Source organism: Penicillium cosmopolitanum (assembly GCF_028827165.1).
Source record: "Penicillium cosmopolitanum strain IBT 29677 chromosome Unknown utg000009l:1.0-9042332.0:1.0-9050551.0, whole genome shotgun sequence".
In the NCBI taxonomy this organism is placed as follows: Eukaryota; Fungi; Ascomycota; class Eurotiomycetes; order Eurotiales; family Aspergillaceae; genus Penicillium; species Penicillium cosmopolitanum.
Window position 1 is genome coordinate 6,462,735 of NW_026622679.1, and position 19,587 is coordinate 6,482,321.

A 19,587-nucleotide genomic window follows, 5' to 3' on the forward strand; every position below is an offset into this window, starting at 1 on the left:
GAGGTAGAGGAGGAAAAAGTACATATGTGATGGAGATAGAGTATAAGAATACAGGGAACCAAAATGCGATGTTCCAAAAATGAAAATGAAAAAGGACAAGCATAAGGACAAGCGCCCATAGACTATTTGATCTTCTTCGCCTTGAGCTTGATAGTCTCTCCGTTGACGAAGATACCCTTGCCCTTGTACGGCTCGGGTCGTCTCCACTCACGGATCTCAGCCGCAAACTGTGTCACCTTGCGCTTATCGACGCTCTCCAGGAGGATACGGGTAGGCTGGGGTGTGCTGGCCTGAACACCCTCGGGAATACCCAATTCAATGGGGTGGGAAAAGCCGACCTTCAGCGAAACGAACTGTTGTCCAGGGTAAGTCGCGGTAACGGTGGTTGCCTTGGGTTCGATGGTAGCCCTGTAACCGACACCGACAAGACTCAGGACACAAATGTGGCCTTCTGAGACACCGGTGATGTGGTTCTGAAGGAGTGCTCGGGTGGTACCTGCAATTGGCCATCATGTTAGACTCGGAAACCAACACGCTGCGAGAAATGGAAAACACCTACCCCACATAGCACGCTGATGCGGGACTTCTCTATCCTGGATAGAGAGAGTGGCCTTCAAGGTCGCCTGGTCGTGGTTGACAGTCATGAAAGAGGGAATGTTGAGGATCATCTCGCCTGGATATCGCGTAGGTTAGCACTCCGGGGGGCAAGTTGTTCATCTCTGGGATTCAATACATACCCCTCGGTCCCTTGATCTGCGCGGCATGGGTGGGAACATCCTTTCCGTGGCCACGATTCTGGCTCTTGGGCAGGTCAACCAGGGTGAATGACACCTCTGGGGGAACGGAGACGGCGGCGCCTCCGATTCGGGATTGCGCTGGGTTGGTGGTCGAGAAGCATTGCGCGCGCGACGGAGAGAAAGCGGGGGTAAGGAAGAGAGGTAATGAGCCGCGCTGGAATGGCTCTCGAAGGAGCTGTCGGGCGCAGCGTTGAGGTAGAAAAGACATGATGTTTGGCGTGTTGGACAAAGCTCCGCTGCGGCGTCGATGATTTTGTCGGAGGAGAACCCCGGCCCGATCGGGCTAGTGTTCACGTGATATAACATTGTCGCCTGAATAGTCAGGCTAGAGGAAACGTTAACTAACTAGTTAACTAACTAGTTAACTATAACTAACTACTATCAAAACATATTCAAGTTTCGCATTCTTTTGGTTTGAATTGTTTATGGAGACTAAATGCACCAGATTTAGTGCTATGAAACTGTGTTATCCTTTATGACTCCGTGCCTTATCTTCAATATCTCCTCCAACCCCTTGGTACATCATGATGCGTTTGTACTAGTATCACAATGATCAAGCTATACCATGCAGCATGCTAGGCATCAGCATACGCCTCAATCTACTTAATAAATTTGACTAAATCAGACTATTCATTGGTTGCTTTGCCTGCTTTTGTCTTTAATCGATTTCTGGGCTCTTCAAAGAACTCCCCACCAGAAGAAGTTGAAAGAAGGGGACTTGAAGTTGGCACAATGTTCGATGTGGGAAGTGAGCTCTCCTGGCCCGCAATCAGCAACCACCTCACCTTACCATCCTTTCATCCGCCGTGATGGCTCTTGGAGTTTGATCGCTGGTCTGGAATTGGCTTTTAATCTCTCCAACACTCAATGACTCGATGATCCTGACACGATGAGCTGGCTCACTACTACTCGAACCTGGCTCCTGCTGCTCATGATTGAGTTGGCATGGGCTTTTGCTGGTTTTGATCGCATTGATAAATCAGACAGTATGATACCTGAAGAGGTCCCTTCCGTCTTCAATTAATCTGCTAATTACTTCAGGTAACCTCTCAGCCGGTCCGATGAGCGCAGGCGACAACTGTGTGCTTCCCCACCTAGGATCCAAAGCTCAGCAACACGATGCGATCTTCACTGAAGCAATCCAGCTTCTCGACTCCATGAAATCCTCACCATCTTGCAATCGCGTGGCGGTAACGCGACTTGTCACATCGTGTCAATTCACCGGGGCCAAAGATACAAGCGATTCGCAGGTTTACGAATATGAGACCTTGGATCGCATTCGGTCCATGTACGCAGCCCGGCTGGCAATATGCGAATTGAATGGCGCCGGCGCCTCGGTGCCTGCTCATTGCCTTACAGTGGCAGTTTCTCCGCCCCCCCAGATCCAGATTTCGATTCTCGTTCACGAACAAGCGCCAGCCGCCTGATACTGGAATCGACCTCTTTGCCCGATGACGTCCTCGGACAGTGCCTGAAAGCCTTGGAGTCGCGACCTCAGTGGTGGACTTCATATAGCAACAACCGACAGAATGCAATGGTTATATGCCAAGCGGCTCGGATTGAGGTGGAAAGAGAGGAACTGCTGGATCTTCATCGAGCCATTGCAAAGACCAGCTCAAAGCTACACGAGGGACTAGAAGCAGCGCTAAACAACGCCGCTATGGAATCATCTCGACACATTACCTTTCTGGAAGAGGTCAGGGCAATGCAAAAGAGTCTCGTGGATGACCTGGAGAAGTCAGCATCTGTTACTCAGAATGCGCTCGATAGGCTGCTTCAGGAGATTTGGTCTGGCTTGGACAGCATCGCTACTTCGGCTAGCTCGGTTATGAATAATCTTCGGGGAGAGGCGGACACTCTGGCAAAGGTAAAAATGCCCTATCTCTATTGTTCTACGGATACTAATACCGGGCAGGAACTTCGAGATGCCTCAGGATCTGTCCGAAGCCTTCAAGACACTTTAAATGAAGTGCAGGTAAACGCAATTTCGCGGAGTCAGGAGGTGATTCGCATGCACGAAGAAGATGCTCTAGCTTACCGAGATGTGGCATCGGTATTGCACCATTCACTTGAATCAATCGTGGACACAGACATGGCCCGCCTTTTTCAGCGAATGATGACATTCGATTCCTCGTTGGTATGTATTTGAGAGAGCTGATGACTCCAGTTTAGGCTAATGCGTACTATTCTAGGAATGGCTCAATGGCCGGCTTGTCATGATTCTGGAACAGGAGAACAGAATGTCTCAGGTATTTATGTCTGGCTTCAGGACTGATCCTTGCTCTAACGAGAATAGCGTCTACAAACAATGGAGATCTCCATGGAGCAATCTTATAACAGGGCCCATGACCTACAACAAGCTCAACAGTCTCAGGCCAAATTGCTAGCCGCCCAGTTCAAGACACAAGATGAAATGCAATTCAAAGCACAAGTCTCTCAAGCTTTGCTGGACAAAGCTACTACATCAGCTGCCAACCTACATTCAATGATCGATGATGCGACGGTGAAATTCAAACGTACACCCGGGTTGCACTCTGGGGGTATTTCAGCGTGGACAGTGTGCGCCCTTCTTCTTATCCTCATCGGGGCACAGAGCACCAGGATGGCAATCGGTCTTTTCTTTCTTATCTTTGGTAAGTCACTTCCAATCTCTCTAACAAATGCGGCGTCTGCTAATGTTCGGGGTCCAGGCCATGTAATTGCGACCTTTTGCTTTCAGTTTTTTTAGTTGTATTGCGGCTTCGATATTGCTATTTATGCCCACGGCAGTCGGTCGTTATCCAAATATACTAGCAATATGATACCCTCCCATTCGGTTTGATTACGGAGCTTCATCTCCGTCCCCCTTCCATCTATACTATTATCTATGTGTACGAGTAGAAGCTTCCAAATGATGCAATCTCCACATTGCGATTGCTCCATCAAAGACCCCCAATCAAACTCGGGACAGCTGGCCGGTAGTCATTTAAGCGCCCGGACAGTGGACCCGACGCCAGATGACGGTGTTTCACCCCCTCCGTCAGATGAAGATGTGCAGCACCGCCACTGCAAGCTGTCAGGGCCAAGTCTCTTAGCGGGTCGGGCCCCAGATTTGGCCCACTTGAGCCAATGGTTAGCCCTCGCTGCACGGGTGACGTCTGGGTATCTCCCCAACGCCCCTGAATAGCGAACCTTCATTAACCCCAATAAAGCTAAAGTAGAGAGAAAATCGGAAAAGAATAATTACTTCTATCGAAATAGCAGACACTGCCGAGCGCCACGTCCATGTCACGTGTTCCGGAACCAGCAACGTGGGGAGGAAAGGGAAGGAAGTGAGTTGCCGTCCTCTTCTTCTTCCCTCCTCCGATCTCCAAGAACTCCAAGCTACGCTTCTACTACATTCCCACGCGGGTTATTCTACTATTTACGTAACTGTCATCATGCCTGGTGTTCGTAAGTGCACTCCATTACCGTTCAAATCATTGTCATCGCGAACTCCCCCCATATCGTCTATTTCCTCCATTGTCCTTTCTCTAACCCCACTCTAGCTCCCGATGCCTTCGCCCAGGTGAAGAAGGGCCTCAAGAACATCTTCCGTCGCAAGAAGGAGAAGAAGACTGAACAGAGCTCGGAGGCAAAGCCTACTGAGACTGCTGCCACTCCTGCTGCTGCCACCGCAGCAACCCCCGCTCAGCCTGCTGCTCCCACCGAGGGCACTGCCCCAGCTCCAACTCCAGCTCCAGATGCCGCCCCGGCTGCTACCCCGGCTGCCTCCCCTGAGGCTAAGCCTGAGGCTACTCCTGCTGCTCCCGCTGAAGCTGCGCCAGCTGAGACCAAGCCTGCGGCCGCTACTCCTGCCACTGGCACAGACGGCGCTGCCGGTAAGACCACAGTCCACCTCTGCTAGTGACTTATCCTACACTGGCAGTTCTACGTTTCCATTGGCTGACTTGTAATCATTAGACCCTGCAACTGCCGCTCCTAAGGCCGAGGAACCTGCTGCGGATGCTGCTGCTGCGGCTCCCTCGCAGGATACTACCGAGACTCCGGCCAAGCAAGGTGAGTGATGCTCCAATATTGGCATCTACATTCCACGTCCTCCATACTAATCGATTACAGAGCCGGCCAAATGAACCAAATGGAATTCCAAATTGTTACAAGGAATTGTCAGATGGAATAGTGTGCTGAATGTGCCTCTGCGAAGTCTGTTTGTTTGTTTCTGCTTTCTTGTCTCGTTGGGCTATACGCACCCGATAGCCATACAGAAGCATTGAGGTCTCTCAGCGCTCATACCTGTTTACTTAGTTACATAATACCCACTAATGTCGAGGTCTTGGTTACCTCCTAATTGCATTCTTATTTTGAAGAGAAAGAATCCAGACATGGTGGCAACAAGCGTAGTAATCGTAGGGTATCATTTTTTTTACTTCCGGCTAGGTAAATCGATCTATATAAACCTTGGAACAGACTACTCCTCGCCACCAGAAGATTCATCTCCATCAGCCATAGCAACATCTCCATCAACAGTTTCACCCGCTTTCGCAGCCTTCTCCTCACGGGCCTTTTGACGCCGTTTGATCTTACGCTCGCGGTTCTTGCGGGTCCGCTTCTCTGCCTCGTTCTCCTTCGCAACCTCGGCCGCCTTGACTTTCTTGCGAAGCTGAACACGACGCTTTTTGCCTGGCTTCTTTCTGGTCTTGGGTGACTTGGTCGGCGGAGCACCCTCGACCACGTATACGGGCACAGTTTTGTGTGCTGACGGCACCTTTGTTTGATGGCGCTTGAGACGAATCACTCGCCATGACAGATCACAACCAGGCTAAAAAATCAGTTTAGTTTTCCTTCTTCATATTTCTGCGAGGTTGCTTGGATCAATGTATGCGCCAGTGAAGGAAGCACTTACCCACGGTTGAGCCTTGGCCCATGATGTTATGTGGTCGCCGGTCACAGCTGTGTCCTCATACTGGCGTCGCTTCTCTGACAGCTGCGCCTCGATATCCAACTCATCTTTCAAACCATAGAGCGTGGGGTCGGTGAAATAGTATTGCCATCCGCGGAAGGCCTTGACGAATCTACCATCCTCTGGTCTCGCAGATATGGGGGTTGGAGACCGCAATCGAATGCGCAGCTTCTGTGTTCCTTCACCCCCAGCGTCTTTCTCCTTGGAGGAGCCCTTCTGCTTTGTAGATGATTCTTCTTCGGGTGCTTTCTCGGTAGTTTCTTTGGATTTGACGGGCGCACTGAACAGTCGGAATTCGAACTCTTGCTCGTCGTCCTCATCATCGACCGCGGGTTGTTGGCTCTCTTCCTCCTTTTGGCTCGCATCCAAGCCAAGAATGCTGTCCAGGTTCAGTAACTTCCCGAGGCGGTCGTGTGCATCTTGGAGCTCGGCTTCGTCGGCGGGGGATGGGGAGCGTGATGACGCTGGTGATTGAACCTCGTCGCGGCGGACGCTGGAGAAGAAAGGTCAGTTCGTTCATCAATTGAACCTTGTCGTTTGAGAGCCGCCTACCGTTTTGCTGTGGGAAGGTCGAACATAGTGTGCTGTCCCGTCGAGCGCAAAGTCGATGGGTGATATAATGAGACGAAAAAACTGCTGGACGGTGAGTGGCCCAGGGTGGTAATTGGGTAATTTCCACGCTGCGGCCACGCACTTTGTGGTTATCGATGACATCGCACGGACGCCCAGCCTCACCTGATGGCCTGCGCCCGATCCGATACATCCAGCAGTTTTTCCCCTCTGCGCCATTTTCTTCGAGTCTCAGTTCACGCTTTTGCATCCCCCGCACTCCTTACCCTGCACGCTTTCAATCGCTCTACTTCTATACTCATATCCACCGCAGCCCCTAGAGCGAGCGCGGTGGAACCGCCCACTGCATCGATAATTGGGGGTTGTTTAATGCCTCGTGGACCACCGCACCGTGCGCCTCGTCCGATCTGATCTCGACCTCGACCTTTATAAATGGGTGTCTGCGCCTCTTGTCTTGGCGGTGCTCGCCAGGAGTCTCCAGAAGTGAGTACCGTTGTGAAGGCGTTCGACGGAGGATTGGATTTTCAGGCACCATGTTCAATGCGCATTACCTCGGCCTAATGCGCGATACGTGGAACGCCCTCAAGAGAGAAAATTGTTCTAACGTTCCTTGTCTACAGCCGGAGTCTTCACGTCTACTAGACGATGACCCCTATCAAGCTGGTTATGGCTATGGGGCCCTCAATCACGCCCAACAAGCCAACCAGCCGGATCCGGAGTACGTGAGGCGGGAAAGGGAAGCACTGGATGCTATCTGTCAACGAACTTCAGAGTAAGCTGGCCTATTTGAAGGAACAGCCTATTCAATGGGCTGTCTTTGGGAATATAGAAGAATGTATGTCGCTAATTCTTCCGGTCTCCAGCTCCGTCATCGATATCTGGTCGCTCCAGCCACAACCCCATCTCCAACCCCAAGCGACTCTTCACACCTCGGCCTCAGCTTCGCCTTCTCCTAACCCGGATGAATCGCATCTTACAGTTACCTCAGATCACGGTTCCCACACAAGTCGCCCAACATCCGAGGGCACCGTCCCCAAGCACTGGGGTGAAGTCGTCGTCAATCCCAAGCGATCCCGATCGGATATCAAAGCTGAAGCCAATGGGGCCCGAGATGTCTTTGGGGTTTTGAAGGTCAACTAAGTCGCATATCAAGACTAGCACTATTTTTGTTGGAATGAATCCAACATTTCTGCCACGCCGGCAATGATGCACGCTTTAAAAATTGGCGTGGAATGAGCGGGGAATAACCCGCGAGCTCCCCTGAAGAAACGGGGCAAGGAAATACTCTGCACAAGACTTCCAAGGCCAACCCACCCTTGTATGTTGTAACTCTGTTCGTTCAGGGTTTACTTTCTGTTTGATGTTGCATGGATCGCCGGTCGACTGTTTCGCACATACATATCCACTCACTTATCTCTCCTTGATCTGATAATACCCACAGTCAGGATTTTCATTGTCAAATTTCTCTTGTTGTTCCTTTTTTCGTTTTGAATCTTCCGTTTTCGTTTGGCATCGATATTTCTCTACTGCAAATCCTGATGGGGGTCTAGCAATTGGCAACCCTGTGTTTTGATATTCGTTTACATCCATCCGATGGTTCTTCACTTTGTGATTATTCTTAGAGACTAGAGTAATTGAAACAATTACTAGTAACAGCCAAATCACCATCTACTATTACTAGTAGCGCAACAGCCTTTCCAGGATTTGGTATCGAAAATCTTCATTTGACCACTCTGCTAAATTCTACTAGTAGTAGTAGCCCTGGAGAATGTCGGAGATCCGTGCCTTCGATGAATTATATATAATCATGTAACTTGAACTTTGCTAGACTGAAGAACGCCCGTATTTGAACAAGAGTGCTACTAGTACTAGTAGTATAATAGAATTCAAGATTTGAGGCAAATCTGGCTCTTGGTAGTAGCTGAGTACTACCTAGTACTGCGAGCGATGGAATCCTGGTCTACTATACCCGTGGACCGCCACTACAACTGCAAGGAGTGGCTCACTGTGCCAAGCCCTGCAGTTATGAGTGAAAATGCGGCCATTTTGGATGGATGTCGATTCAGGTCCTCGTATTCCTGGTCATAATTTTCATTACAGGAACTTGAAGTGCTGTTCGCCAAGCAAGAAGGGCTGCGACTTCGATATACGATTGAAGGATATGTACTTTATCGGGAGCCGAGAAACGCGACGAGCCTCGTACTTGGGAGAGTCGACAACGCGCATTTCACGTCCGCAGATCAGGAAAGATTGACCAGATATGTTGCGTGACCACATATAGTTGGTCGATAGGACTTCAAGTTGGTTGTATCTTACTAAGGAGAGTGCATAGGAAGGGGACGGCTGCGGAGAATTTGGCATGGATGACATCCACATCCCGAGGTCAACACGCGACGCGTCAAAAGTGAAATGAGGTGAAGTGAGCGCTATCAACATTTCCATGCGGGTTGAGACCACGTTAACTCTACTCTCAGCTTAGTTTGAGAAGATGAACTATTTCTACAGGGGAGGTATACAACGAGAGTGACCTCTTCTCCAAACCCGAGCCATTGGCCCAAGGATTGATGAAAAGATATTTTGATCCAACAAGTGGAAAGTGCCAAAGAATGCGCCTGTCAATGACCCGAAGGCCGTTGAACAAACTGTTCCGCCGCGCTGTGCAATGCAGGGACCAATCTGTGGTGGGCCGCCTTCATGAGCGCAGCCACCCAAACAAGGTAAGTATGAAGAAGAAAGAAAAGAGGAGGAAGACCGCGAGCGGCGGGCGGCTTAAATACCCCGGGTCACATGCCAAGTGCTTAGCGAGAGGCAGGGGCCTTGGTCATGTGATCTACATCCCTGCATATCGGGTCACCTGACTCCCCACTAGCACTGTGAGCTGTCATCCCGTCGTCCATGTACTCCGTACCACTCTGGATTATTGGGGGGAAGGACAGATACGAGCTTGGATAGTGTCTGTGCCTTGCATCCTGAAATCTATAGATTCGGCCGATCAGATCCACGTGTGGCATGAAGGATTATTGGGATGAGTGTTGAATTTTCAATAATTGGGCCTCCTTGTTTACCCGTCCCAAGTGGACTCTGTGCAAGCTCGTGTGGAGCCTCCCCTATTATTTTCCATGGATGGGTACCAACTCTTTACAGTGGTCCTCGCGAGCAATCCATGGTCTGACTCCAACTCCGACACGTTTTTTTTATTATTCCCCCCCTTTTATAGTTTCCGGCGTTTCTTTGTGCATTTCGCCGATACATATGGGCCCTCATCGGACTGATATACCACTCGCAGAATAGTCTTCTCCATATCTTGTTCAATTGAATCCACCGCGGCCTCACGTAACGATGGTGCGCGCATCTTCATTAAAGTGTGCCATGGTTAAGGGGAGGCTCGATAACCAGTCTAGTAGACGCTAGAAGGGACGGAGGACCTCGGAGGAGAGCTTAGACGGGAGAGAGTTTCGCTCAGGAAGAGTATTGGGGCCCCTTAGGGCACACCGCAAGAACAAATTCTTGTCTGGTGTCCGTGATTTTGCGCTTGGCAAGCGATTCCGTCGCATTGAGGACGGGATCTTCGCGCCATGATACGATCCATCCGGTTCTCTATCCACGGATGGGTCCTATGGGATTACTCTAGTCGGTGGTCCTGCGGGCATCTCCGCTCTACAGATGTGGATGGAGTAGGGTAAACAAGTACGGAGTACATCTATACATACATAATGTATGTACATATTTCGTAACAGGCCACCATTTGAAGCGCAATGACAATTGGACAAGCACCCGGGCAAGTCGCATGGCAGCTGCAGGACCAGAAAACCTGACAGCGAAACCGCCAGCCGAAAAGATCGACGGGGGGCACTGGCCATTCATCGACCTCAGTCCCGGGGTCGGCAACTCGTGACTTGGAGACCGCGACAGCACGAAAAGAGGCAGGATTGGCAAATCCGAGGTCTTGGCCGCAACGGGTGTAGAAAAGGGGCAGACCGACGAAGCAATTGGACGGCGGGACACGAAGTGGATCGGTCGTGTGGGCTATCATTACTGGAAAAGTTTCGGTTGCAGTCTGGCTCTGGTAGGGCCGTCTCCTGATCGACCTGATAGTCACGACCTGTGTGTGAGTCAGATATCCCAAACTGCAGAATGTGGTTGAAAAAACGAAAAATCGATGGAACAGCTCTGCGACAAGAAGTGAACCATGGGAAAGGCACGAAACAAAGGGAATAGCTGGGCGCTAGATGAGGCATAGGTCGTATAGGAGTAGGGCTGGCCAGCCACCGATGGGAGATGGCTTAAGACACGGGACCACCAAGTGGGGCGCAACCGTACTTTGAGCGTTAGCCCGAACATCTAGAAGAAAATGGTCCAGCAGCCGCCCTCAGAGGGAGAAAAAAGGGGCCCTTAATTAGGGGCAATTTCGAATTACTTGTTTACTTCTTACGGATAGTATTGTCAGTGGGGTCCGATTTACAGTACGGTCGATGTAAACAATCTCATACCGATATGGAGGTTAGGTAGGGTTATGGACGAGATAAGACTCGGTCAAAATGCATGGCGATCCCAGTCGAGCCAAGGGATACAGAGGAGGGAGTAGGAAGTACAAAGTACGTGAAATACTTACAACCCTCCTCGTATCACGTCAAAAAAGGAACTCTTGGTGCGGATGGTGTCAGAAGAATGCGAAAAGATAGGACCGTTAGAGCCAGTGCATCATGGGATCCTGGGTGCGATATCGTGGGCGCCAATGCAAGCTGATCCATGATACGCCCCCGATAGGGCACGACATGGGGTGATGACGTGCACGAAAGAAGGAGGGGGTTGTGCAACTGACGTTGGTTGGCCACGAGGGTTCGCACGCCACTGGGATAGCGGCTGGTCATGGGGTTGATGGATTACACCTTTGTTGCAAAAAAGAGTCGGCATCGTGACAATAGACAGAGAGTTGAGTTGGACGACCAGTGAGATGCGGGCAGTCCAGTATCCCAGTTCCATCAAGGCTGGATCAGCGACTTGAGAACGAATCCGACAGGCGGGCGAGCTCATCCTGGCTGATCAGCATGCAGAATAAGAAAGGCAACCCCGCTGGACCAGGGTTGGAAGTGGCCCAGCACCTCGGACGAGATCCTTTATTTTGCCTCTTCCTCCTGCTCCCCTCGTTGAAGATCGAGGGGTATGATGCCTTGCGGGAAGGATGTACGGAGTACATAGCAGGTACATATCAGTTGACAGTACGGAGTATTGAAGTATGTAACATGATGCTGGTAAGTTTGTACGAGTATCAAAGTCAGTCAACCCCCTGGAACTGTGTAACTTGGGAGGAGCAGAGAACCAACGGGTGGTCCATACTTCAGTCGCCCCCGTGACCCAGGCCGAAAGTATACTTGGGTACTTGGGTATCATGATGGGTGGAAAGGCAAGTTACAGGAAACCTTGGAAATTACAATGTACAGAGAACAATAACAATAACAATAACAATTAATCAATTTCAGGAAATTCTAGAAAATTAGGGGGAGGAAATCGTAAAAATAATCAATAATAAAAAAAACTAATTCTCATTCGAGGGCAACAAAGCCCGTTAATTTGCACGGGAGAGAACCCGACTGCACGGGCAAATTAGGGGGAAAGAGTGTCCAATGCATGGCCGATCTCTGAAGCTCTCGGTGGTGTGATGCCGGGGGTACCCTACATCTACAACCCGCTGTTGGCTTACTCGTACAGGATTTGCGGTCCCTCCAATAGGGAGCAGGGAGAGATAAAGAGTACAATGTATACTCTGGACTCCTGTGAATATCAGTCAAATCAAATACAGTATACAGTATACAGTATACAGTATTCTATAAGTATATTCTGTACTTCGTATACATCAAGTATCAAGTACCCAAGTACCCAACAGGTACAGTGTGTACGGTATCCCCTGTTACCTAACTAAGCGCCAGGGACCCACTGGTCTGGGCTCCCTGCAGCTCCTTTCCCCTTTGGTTGCTCCCCTCTCCCCCCCCCCGTCGCTCTTTTTTTTTGCCCTTTCCTCCCTTTTTCTTCCTCTTCTTCTTCTTTTCCTTCTTCCAAAGCAGAATACCCCCCCCTTTTCCTACGTCGTTGTGATACCCGAGCTCTTTTGTAGCTCTTATTTCTTTGCTTTCAAGATACCCTGATACCCCCAAACTCGCCGTTTCTTCGAAGCTCTGCTTCTTTAATCGATACCCCCAACCACTTCGGTTTAATACTTTTTAATCATGTCTGACGTCCAGAAACCTGTCGAGGAGACCCCCGCGGTCGTCCCCGCTGTTGAGACTCCCGCCGTTGAGGCTGCTGTTGAGGCTCCTAAGGAGACCACTGAGGAGACTCCTGCTGCTGCTGCTGCTCCCGCTGAGGAGACTGCCGCCGCTGAGACCACCGAGGCTGCTGAGCCTGTTAAGGAGGAGGCCAAGGAGGAGATCAAGCCTGCTACTGAGGGTACCCTCGGTCACAAGGCCCCCGGTCTCGTCAAGTAAGCTCCCGAGTCCTCTGTTTACTTTGCGACAACGCGCGCATAGAGCTTGTGACTAACTTCTTTTCTTTGCGCAGGGGCTTCCGCTTCTCCAAGCGTTTCTTCTACTTCAGCGAGGAGGCCACTGAGGCCAAGAACTTGGCCGTTTTCCAGCAGAACGAGAAGGCCGCCGTCGCCAACCCCATTGTCGCCTGGGCCACCCAGACCGGCAAGGGTCTCCTGTTCTTCACCAAGCGCGCCGAGGACAAGGCCACCCCCGCCGGTATCTTCAGCCTCGCCGAGGTCACCGATATCACCAAGGAGAGCTCCAACGAGTTCATTTTCAAGGTCGCCGGCCAGAAGCACACCTTCCAGGCCTCCAGCGCCGCTGAGCGCGACAGCTGGGTCCTTGCTCTCGAGTCCAAGGCTACTGAGGCCAAGGCTGAGAAGGAGACCATCACCTCCAGCGAGGGCTACAAGGCTGAGCTTGAGAAGCTGACCAAGCCCGCTGTCGCCGTCGCTGCCGCCAAGAAGCCCGCTGAGGAGAAGAAGGAGGAGACCACCGAGGAGACCCCCGCTGAGGAGGCCAAGCCCGCCGAGGAGAAGAAGGAAGAGAAGAAGGAGGAGAAGGCCGCCACCAAGAGCCGCTCCCAGTCTCGCAAGCGCTCCAGCATCTTCGGCTCCCTCCTGGGCAAGAAGGAGGAGGCCCCCGCTAAGGAGGAGACCAAGGCTGAGGAGACCAAGGAAGAGACTGCTGAGGAGACCAAGGCTGCTGAGCCCGTCGCCGAGTCTGCTGCTGAGCCCACTACTGAGGCCGCCGCTGAGCCTGCCGCCGCTGCCACTGAGACCACTGAGGCCGCCCCCGAGGTCCCTGCTAAGGACGAGGCCAAGCCCGAGGAGACCAAGCCCGCTGAGGAGAAGAAGGAGGAGAAGAAGGCCAAGCGCGCTTCCATCTTCGGCAGCCTGTTCAACAAGGTCTCTTCCCCTTCCCAGGAGAAGTCCGAGAAGGAGGCCACCGCCGCCCCCGCTGAGGAGACCGCTGTCGCCAGCACTGCTCCCCAGCTCGAGAACCCCGTCGAGGAGGCCGCTGTCAAGCCCATTGAGCCCGAGACCGTGACTGCCCCCGCTGAGGCTGAGGCTGCCAAGGATACCGCCGCTGCCCCCGAGACCCCCGTCGAGGCTGCCACCACTCCCAAGGACAAGCGCCGCACTTCTTTCTTCGGTGCCTTCGGCAAGAAGGAGAAGAAGGCCGATACCTCCGACAACGAGGTCACCGATGGTGAGACCAAGGAGGCCAAGAAGGAGAAGTCCAACAAGCTCGGCGGCCTGTTCCGCAAGCCCAGCAAGGCTGTGAAGCTTGACAAGGAGACTCCCGCTGCCGAGGCCGAGACCAAGCCTGAGGAGACCAAGGAGGCTACCGAGGAGACCCCTGCTGCCGTTACCGAGGAGACTCCCGCTGTCGCTGAGGCTACCCAGGCCACTGAGCCCGCCGCTGAGGAGGCTAAGAACGTCAACGTTGCTGCCGCCACCCCCGTCCAGGCTGCTGCTTGAATTGTGTCCTCGCGACACATCGAGTTTGAGCGATGGTGGGACATGACCTCTTCATCGCCAGCTCATAATCGTCCGGATGGGCTCGGCCACGCCGCGTCCTGAAGGTGCAAATACGGCTTTATACCAATTGTCTTTACAGTTCTTTGTTCAGTACTTTTTTTTTTGTTACTCGCCACTGTCATCCTTCCTATTTGCATTGTCTTACTATCTTGTGAGCTTGTGGTCCGAAGGGTGTCAATGAGATACCCGCTGTCGCCGTTTTACTTTTCATTCGATTTCCTTATACCAAAAAAGCCCCTCAATAATCCGCCTCGGTGCCTCGACCGACGCCGTTCATTCCTTTTAACGACATGCGTCCCGCAATCGAATTTCGATTTACGACTTGTTGACGCGTTACGTGGTGCGTCGCCCGACTAGATTGATACCACTCTGCCTTTGTCCGGTTCTGTGCGTTCTGATATTCGTGCTCGATACCCTATGGGGAGGAAAGGTTGCTGTGATTTTTGCGAGAGTTTTATGATCTCCGGTTTATCGCTGGTGTTTCTATGCTGCTCCTCCAAATTGCGTGCGCCTGGACTTGTTGTCTACCGATGTTCCCGGCATCCGGGGTTTATTTTACATACTTCGGGATGTGGGCACATATTGCGATAGGTAATAATTAATAGAATCTACTTTGCCTTCACATCTGCACTCTATTAATCTAGATGTAAATCTCGTAGTTACTACATAGTAGCTTGTTCGGTTGATCGGAGCGATGGGTCAAGCCGCATCAAGTGGATCTTAGCCGCTGCAAAGCATTATGCACGATACAGTCTCCATCAAGATGCGCTGGCTAGTAGTTAACTATGGGGTACTAGTCATGTATGTACATCATCTCATCAACGGCGCAGTCTCCACTTTCCGCTAGGCATCCTACGTAGGAAACAGGAACATGCATTCTTAGCCAGTCCTCTAACACCAATGCCGCCGGGTAAAACGGATCTCCAAGACAAAGGAGTATCCGCACATGGCCCTTAACACCCTCGCTCTCAAACATACGTACAGTGGTTTTACAACGCCACTGTACGGGGGTGAGCGTATAATTAAAATCGAGAGACGAAGTAGGCATCTCACTTCTTCCCGAAGTACTTCCTTCTCTTTACCATGTACAGGTTCCTCACACAAAATCTCGGGATATTTTACTATAGCCACAAATATTCATTATAAACTAAGGTACGTAATTGAAATAATCATGTCGTGTACTTGAATCCCTCATTCTCCTTATCCGTCAGATCCAACCAGTCTTGATCAACAGCCATCCGACTCTCAATCGCCTCTGCGCGCTTCTTGTTGCCGAATTGACAGATTATCCCATAAGATGTAATGGCGAACATTGCAATAATATAGCAAATGATCATTGCCACAGTTCCGCCAGTGTATTCTGGGGCTTGATCCGCACGGAAGGTTTGGGGTCCTATGATGTTTCCAGTGGCCCAAGCAATATAGAACCACGCATATAGAACGATCCTATTTCTTGATTAGCAAATAGTCACTTACAAATGAGAAAAAGGTATTACTTCTTCGTATGACCAGCAATATTAGCCTGATAAACCGAAACTAGAGTGATATATGGGGCCCAATATGTGCTTGAAGAACCTGGTTAGCAAAATTAATATAGGAAGACTGGTCTTGACGTACTATAAAATACTGTAAATTATTAGTCGTCAGCAAAGATGAATATACTTTTAAACATCGACATCAGGTAAACTTACTATAGCCCAACTAGCTGACCTGGAAGGTTCGTTCGGGGTAGAGCATAGCACAGCACAGCACCAAAAAGCGGGAGCAAAATAGAGACTGTCACAATAAGTGTGCGATACCGTCTTGTGGTCGCTGCTAAATATGATAGACCTATTCCAGACAAAGTACTCATGGCCCCGGGGGGCATAGCAAGAAGCGAGGTCTGAAAAGAATCGAAACCGAGACCAGAGATTATGAGGGTATTGAAAGTCGTCAATCCACCATTAGGCACCTTCATAAATTTAGCACAGAATATTTGGTTCTGAAAGTCTCAAATATAAACGCACCTGCAAGGCAACGATTGCAATCCAAATCAGCCAAGTTTTTATGTCCCAAATAGCCTCCCAGACTTGTTCAACCTTGAAAGTCTTTGACTCGATACCAGTGTTATCGGATGCCTTGCGTTGAATCACAATGTACTTTTCACGACTGGTCAGAAACTTGGCTTCATAGGGGTTGTTCGGTCTATAGAAGTGTATTAGTCTCATTTTTCAATCATTAGCGAGTCAAGTCACATATTACAAAACAAGATAGACGACCACTGATGTAACAACGGTTAGTGCCCCGACTAGAAGGAAAATGATTTTCCACGTCTTAAATGGACCATCGTAGTATCCAACAACCCATGCGACAAAACCATTGATAATTGGAGCGACCACATTAAGGATTATACTGCACCGTGTCAGTTGCTTTCGTTATAGTAAGGTGGTGGTTCATGGTACCTATTTCTCTTTGGCTGCTCTTCCGGTCGATACCACATAGAAACAACCAATGTAACTGCCGGGATTAACAGCGATTCGAAACCACCGAGAAGGAATCTGCATGCAAATAGGCCTCCAAAGCTGGTGCATGCCGCCATGCACATCTCCAAAATTCCCCAACAGAGAACATTGAAAGCGAAGAATGGCACGGCAGGGACCCTAAGCCAGTCAGATACTGATTTTAAGCTGAAACCTTTGAAAAGAATGAATAGGATCGTACTTTTGCAAGCAGTAAGCCAAGGGACCCATAAAAACCAATCCACCAAAGAACGGAGCAGATCCAATCCACGAATACTGATCTCCAGAAAGATTGAGATCCGTTTTGATGTTGTAAATTGCCGCCGCTGAGATGGCGGTTTTGTCGAGCCCTGATAGCGTTGCGCAAACAAATAGCTAGTTCATGTTAATTTTATGCATAATTTTCTTGTTTCTTTCTCCATGCATCGACATCGGAGTGACGAGGGTCCTTACGGTGGGTATGAGTCTCCAATCAATTCTGCGGATCAATCGTCTTTCTTCCTCCACCGACCAAGTTTCCCCATCCATTTGATCGGCATAGTCGCTCACGATCTGTGCAGCAATATCCACATCTTTTTTTCGTCCAGCTTTGATTGCCTTGACGGCTGCTTCGGCCGTAATACCGGTGCCCTTGGACTCATCGCTGGGTGAAACTTGATCAACAGTCATATTGATGTGTCGTGGTGTTGTTCAGTGCGAACTTTTGGGTTACCCACGGTCTGACAATATATCGAATTGTTCATCCTCAGTTGCCTTTAATCTTCTGTTATCCCCAAGGGTTTGCCGGTACCTTAGGTATTAGGCTTTGGATAAGCTTATCGGTGCCCCGAAAGTCGCCGGAGTGACTCCAACGTTCGCAATCTCGGCCAATCCGATTGCTGCTAGACTCCCCGAGGATCTTTATCACTCCCCATTGATAACGAGTGGAGCATTTTGTTAGTTGGCCGCAGACAAGCACTGGATGTTCGGCCAAGCGCAGGATAGTAAATGAGGCCTTCCATCAAAAGATTGGGATATGTAAATTTTGGATCAATCGTAGCTCTACTATAATTACCTTGTTAATGTTTTCAGAAATTAAGCCACTGCATCAACTTGGGTTACCTTTGAGTTCGTTTCATCACCCAAAATGGTGTCCGAACTAGTCGAAGAAAAGGCGCCTCTTTACCCGGATTACTTGCGTAAGTCATATGGTCAAAATCCTAGAAGAACCTCAGAATAACGAAAAGTATAGCTTTCTACGACCCGCTCGAAAAGGTCGAACCGGTCGGCCCATTCGAGCATGACGATCCAGGCCATCGAGCTGATCCCTCGTTTCCAAATCTGTTGGAAAAAGCGACAAATGTCGTGGAATTGAGTCCTCATTGTGGCACAGAGCTACCGGGTGTTCAGCTTGTAAGTTGATGGCATTTTTCTCAAGGCGCAGATTCCATGCTAACGAAATTGCAATCGTTCCAGTCAGACTTATCAAGCGAGGGCTTGGACGAACTTGCACTTATGGTGGCAGACCGAGGGTGTCTTGTGTTTCGGGACCAAAAGTTCACGGATTTGGGATTTGAGGAGCAAAAGCGAATTGCATCGTTAGTCAGTCTTGCAGCAGCCATGACTTTTTCTAATGTCTCTCAGTCACTTTGGCCCGCTTCACAAACATGGGTGGATGCCTCATCCACAAAAAGGACCCGAGGAGTTTGTCATCGTCTACGATTCTAAAGAGTGAGACTTCATCTCGATACTTCTTTCTCTGTCCCTCTCAATCTAACCCATTCACTTACATGAGCAGCGATTTACGCATTCGCAAGTCCTGGGCAAGGAAAAGCCCAATCCAGTTCCATGTCGATCAGGTAGGACACCTATGGCCCAAGTTCAATGACGCACAAAAGACTAATTTTTCTTAAACAGTCACCCGAGTCTCAGCCTCCAGGTGCTACATTTTTCTGCATGCTCGAGTCCCCTCCTGGAGCAGGTGGGGATACGATAATATCTAACGTAAGTGTGTTAGTACTGAGCACAGCGATGCTTAACGGCTGACCAGAATGTGACAGATGACTCGCGCCTTTGAACGGCTTTCTCCCTCATTTCGCAAACGTCTGGAAGGCCTTAAGGCCGTTCATACAACGGCGAATCCGATCATGCGTGAACTTCGCGATAACGGCTCAAGTGCCGTTCTTCGTCGACCCATTACTCGAACTATCCATCCAGTTGTGATTGTTCACCCTGTTACTAAGAAGAAGGCACTTTTTGTCAATTCCTCTTACACTCAGAGCATTGCGGGCTGGGATGACGAGGAGTCGGACTACATGTTGAAATTCCTCTTCGACCACATCAACCGAGGACATGATTTCTGCTGTCGCGTACGATATGAGCCGGGCACGGTAGTTATCTGGGATCAGAGAGTGACGCAGCACTCTCAAACTTTGGACTACCAGGCGGGCTCTCGACGACATGCTTTCCGCTTGACTCCTTTGGCCAATGTACCGATTCCAAGTTTAATTGAAGATGACGACGGGGAATGCGCCAAAGATGAGGGGGAGAATGATGCTGAATCTTTGCTAGTCAAATGTATGCTATATTACTTCCCATCAAAGTCTCCACCTTTATGAATCCCAAATTTGTTAAACCTTTAACCCCCGCCGCTCCATTCGCTGAAATGCGTGTTGCCCAGCGCCATCTCCGTATCCAATCTTGCAGCTCTGCATATTCATCGTCGAATGAGTATTT

The 19,587-nt window shown here is 50.2% G+C and overlaps 7 protein-coding genes across 7 annotated transcripts; 4 read left to right on the plus strand and 3 right to left on the minus strand.

The window, feature by feature from the left end:
• Window positions 1-122: 122 nt before the first annotated feature.
• On the minus strand, window positions 123-1,005 carry N7509_010498 (mitochondrial 54S ribosomal protein uL6m; the record flags this gene model as incomplete). The annotated part of the gene is made up of 3 exons (XM_056635135.1): window positions 123-496; window positions 560-673; window positions 738-1,005. 3 exons carry the CDS (start codon window positions 1,003-1,005, stop codon window positions 123-125), a joined length of 756 nt encoding a protein of 251 aa, XP_056485755.1.
• A 723-nt stretch (window positions 1,006-1,728) lies between these two features.
• Window positions 1,729-4,909, plus strand: N7509_010499 (uncharacterized protein; the record flags this gene model as incomplete). Its single annotated transcript, XM_056635136.1, has 10 exons — window positions 1,729-1,783; window positions 1,839-2,085; window positions 2,157-2,664; window positions 2,713-2,934; window positions 2,990-3,046; window positions 3,094-3,430; window positions 4,038-4,229; window positions 4,325-4,657; window positions 4,740-4,835; window positions 4,896-4,909. 10 exons carry the CDS (start codon window positions 1,729-1,731, stop codon window positions 4,907-4,909), a joined length of 2,061 nt encoding a protein of 686 aa, XP_056485756.1.
• Window positions 4,910-5,244: 335 nt separating this feature from the next.
• Window positions 5,245-6,314, minus strand: N7509_010500 (DUF2011 domain-containing protein; the record flags this gene model as incomplete). Its single annotated transcript, XM_056635137.1, has 3 exons — window positions 5,245-5,595; window positions 5,680-6,229; window positions 6,289-6,314. 3 exons carry the CDS (start codon window positions 6,312-6,314, stop codon window positions 5,245-5,247), a joined length of 927 nt encoding a protein of 308 aa, XP_056485757.1.
• A 525-nt stretch (window positions 6,315-6,839) lies between these two features.
• N7509_010501 (LAMTOR1/MEH1 family protein) lies at window positions 6,840-7,446 on the plus strand (the record flags this gene model as incomplete). The annotated part of the gene is made up of 2 exons (XM_056635138.1): window positions 6,840-7,078; window positions 7,170-7,446. 2 exons carry the CDS (start codon window positions 6,840-6,842, stop codon window positions 7,444-7,446), a joined length of 516 nt encoding a protein of 171 aa, XP_056485758.1.
• A 5,084-nt stretch (window positions 7,447-12,530) lies between these two features.
• On the plus strand, window positions 12,531-14,314 carry N7509_010502 (uncharacterized protein; the record flags this gene model as incomplete). Its single annotated transcript, XM_056635139.1, has 2 exons — window positions 12,531-12,784; window positions 12,862-14,314. The coding sequence occupies 2 exons, from the start codon at window positions 12,531-12,533 to the stop codon at window positions 14,312-14,314; spliced, it is 1,707 nt and encodes a 568-aa protein (XP_056485759.1).
• A 1,229-nt stretch (window positions 14,315-15,543) lies between these two features.
• N7509_010503 (uncharacterized protein) lies at window positions 15,544-17,541 on the minus strand (the record flags this gene model as incomplete). The annotated part of the gene is made up of 8 exons (XM_056635140.1): window positions 15,544-15,820; window positions 15,871-15,939; window positions 16,066-16,355; window positions 16,381-16,558; window positions 16,616-16,765; window positions 16,816-17,040; window positions 17,075-17,247; window positions 17,326-17,541. The coding sequence occupies 8 exons, from the start codon at window positions 17,539-17,541 to the stop codon at window positions 15,544-15,546; spliced, it is 1,578 nt and encodes a 525-aa protein (XP_056485760.1).
• Window positions 17,542-17,998: 457 nt separating this feature from the next.
• N7509_010504 (TauD/TfdA dioxygenase family protein) lies at window positions 17,999-19,469 on the plus strand (the record flags this gene model as incomplete). The annotated part of the gene is made up of 7 exons (XM_056635141.1): window positions 17,999-18,050; window positions 18,104-18,264; window positions 18,328-18,449; window positions 18,496-18,582; window positions 18,650-18,710; window positions 18,769-18,855; window positions 18,912-19,469. 7 exons carry the CDS (start codon window positions 17,999-18,001, stop codon window positions 19,467-19,469), a joined length of 1,128 nt encoding a protein of 375 aa, XP_056485761.1.
• Window positions 19,470-19,587: the final 118 nt, after the last annotated feature.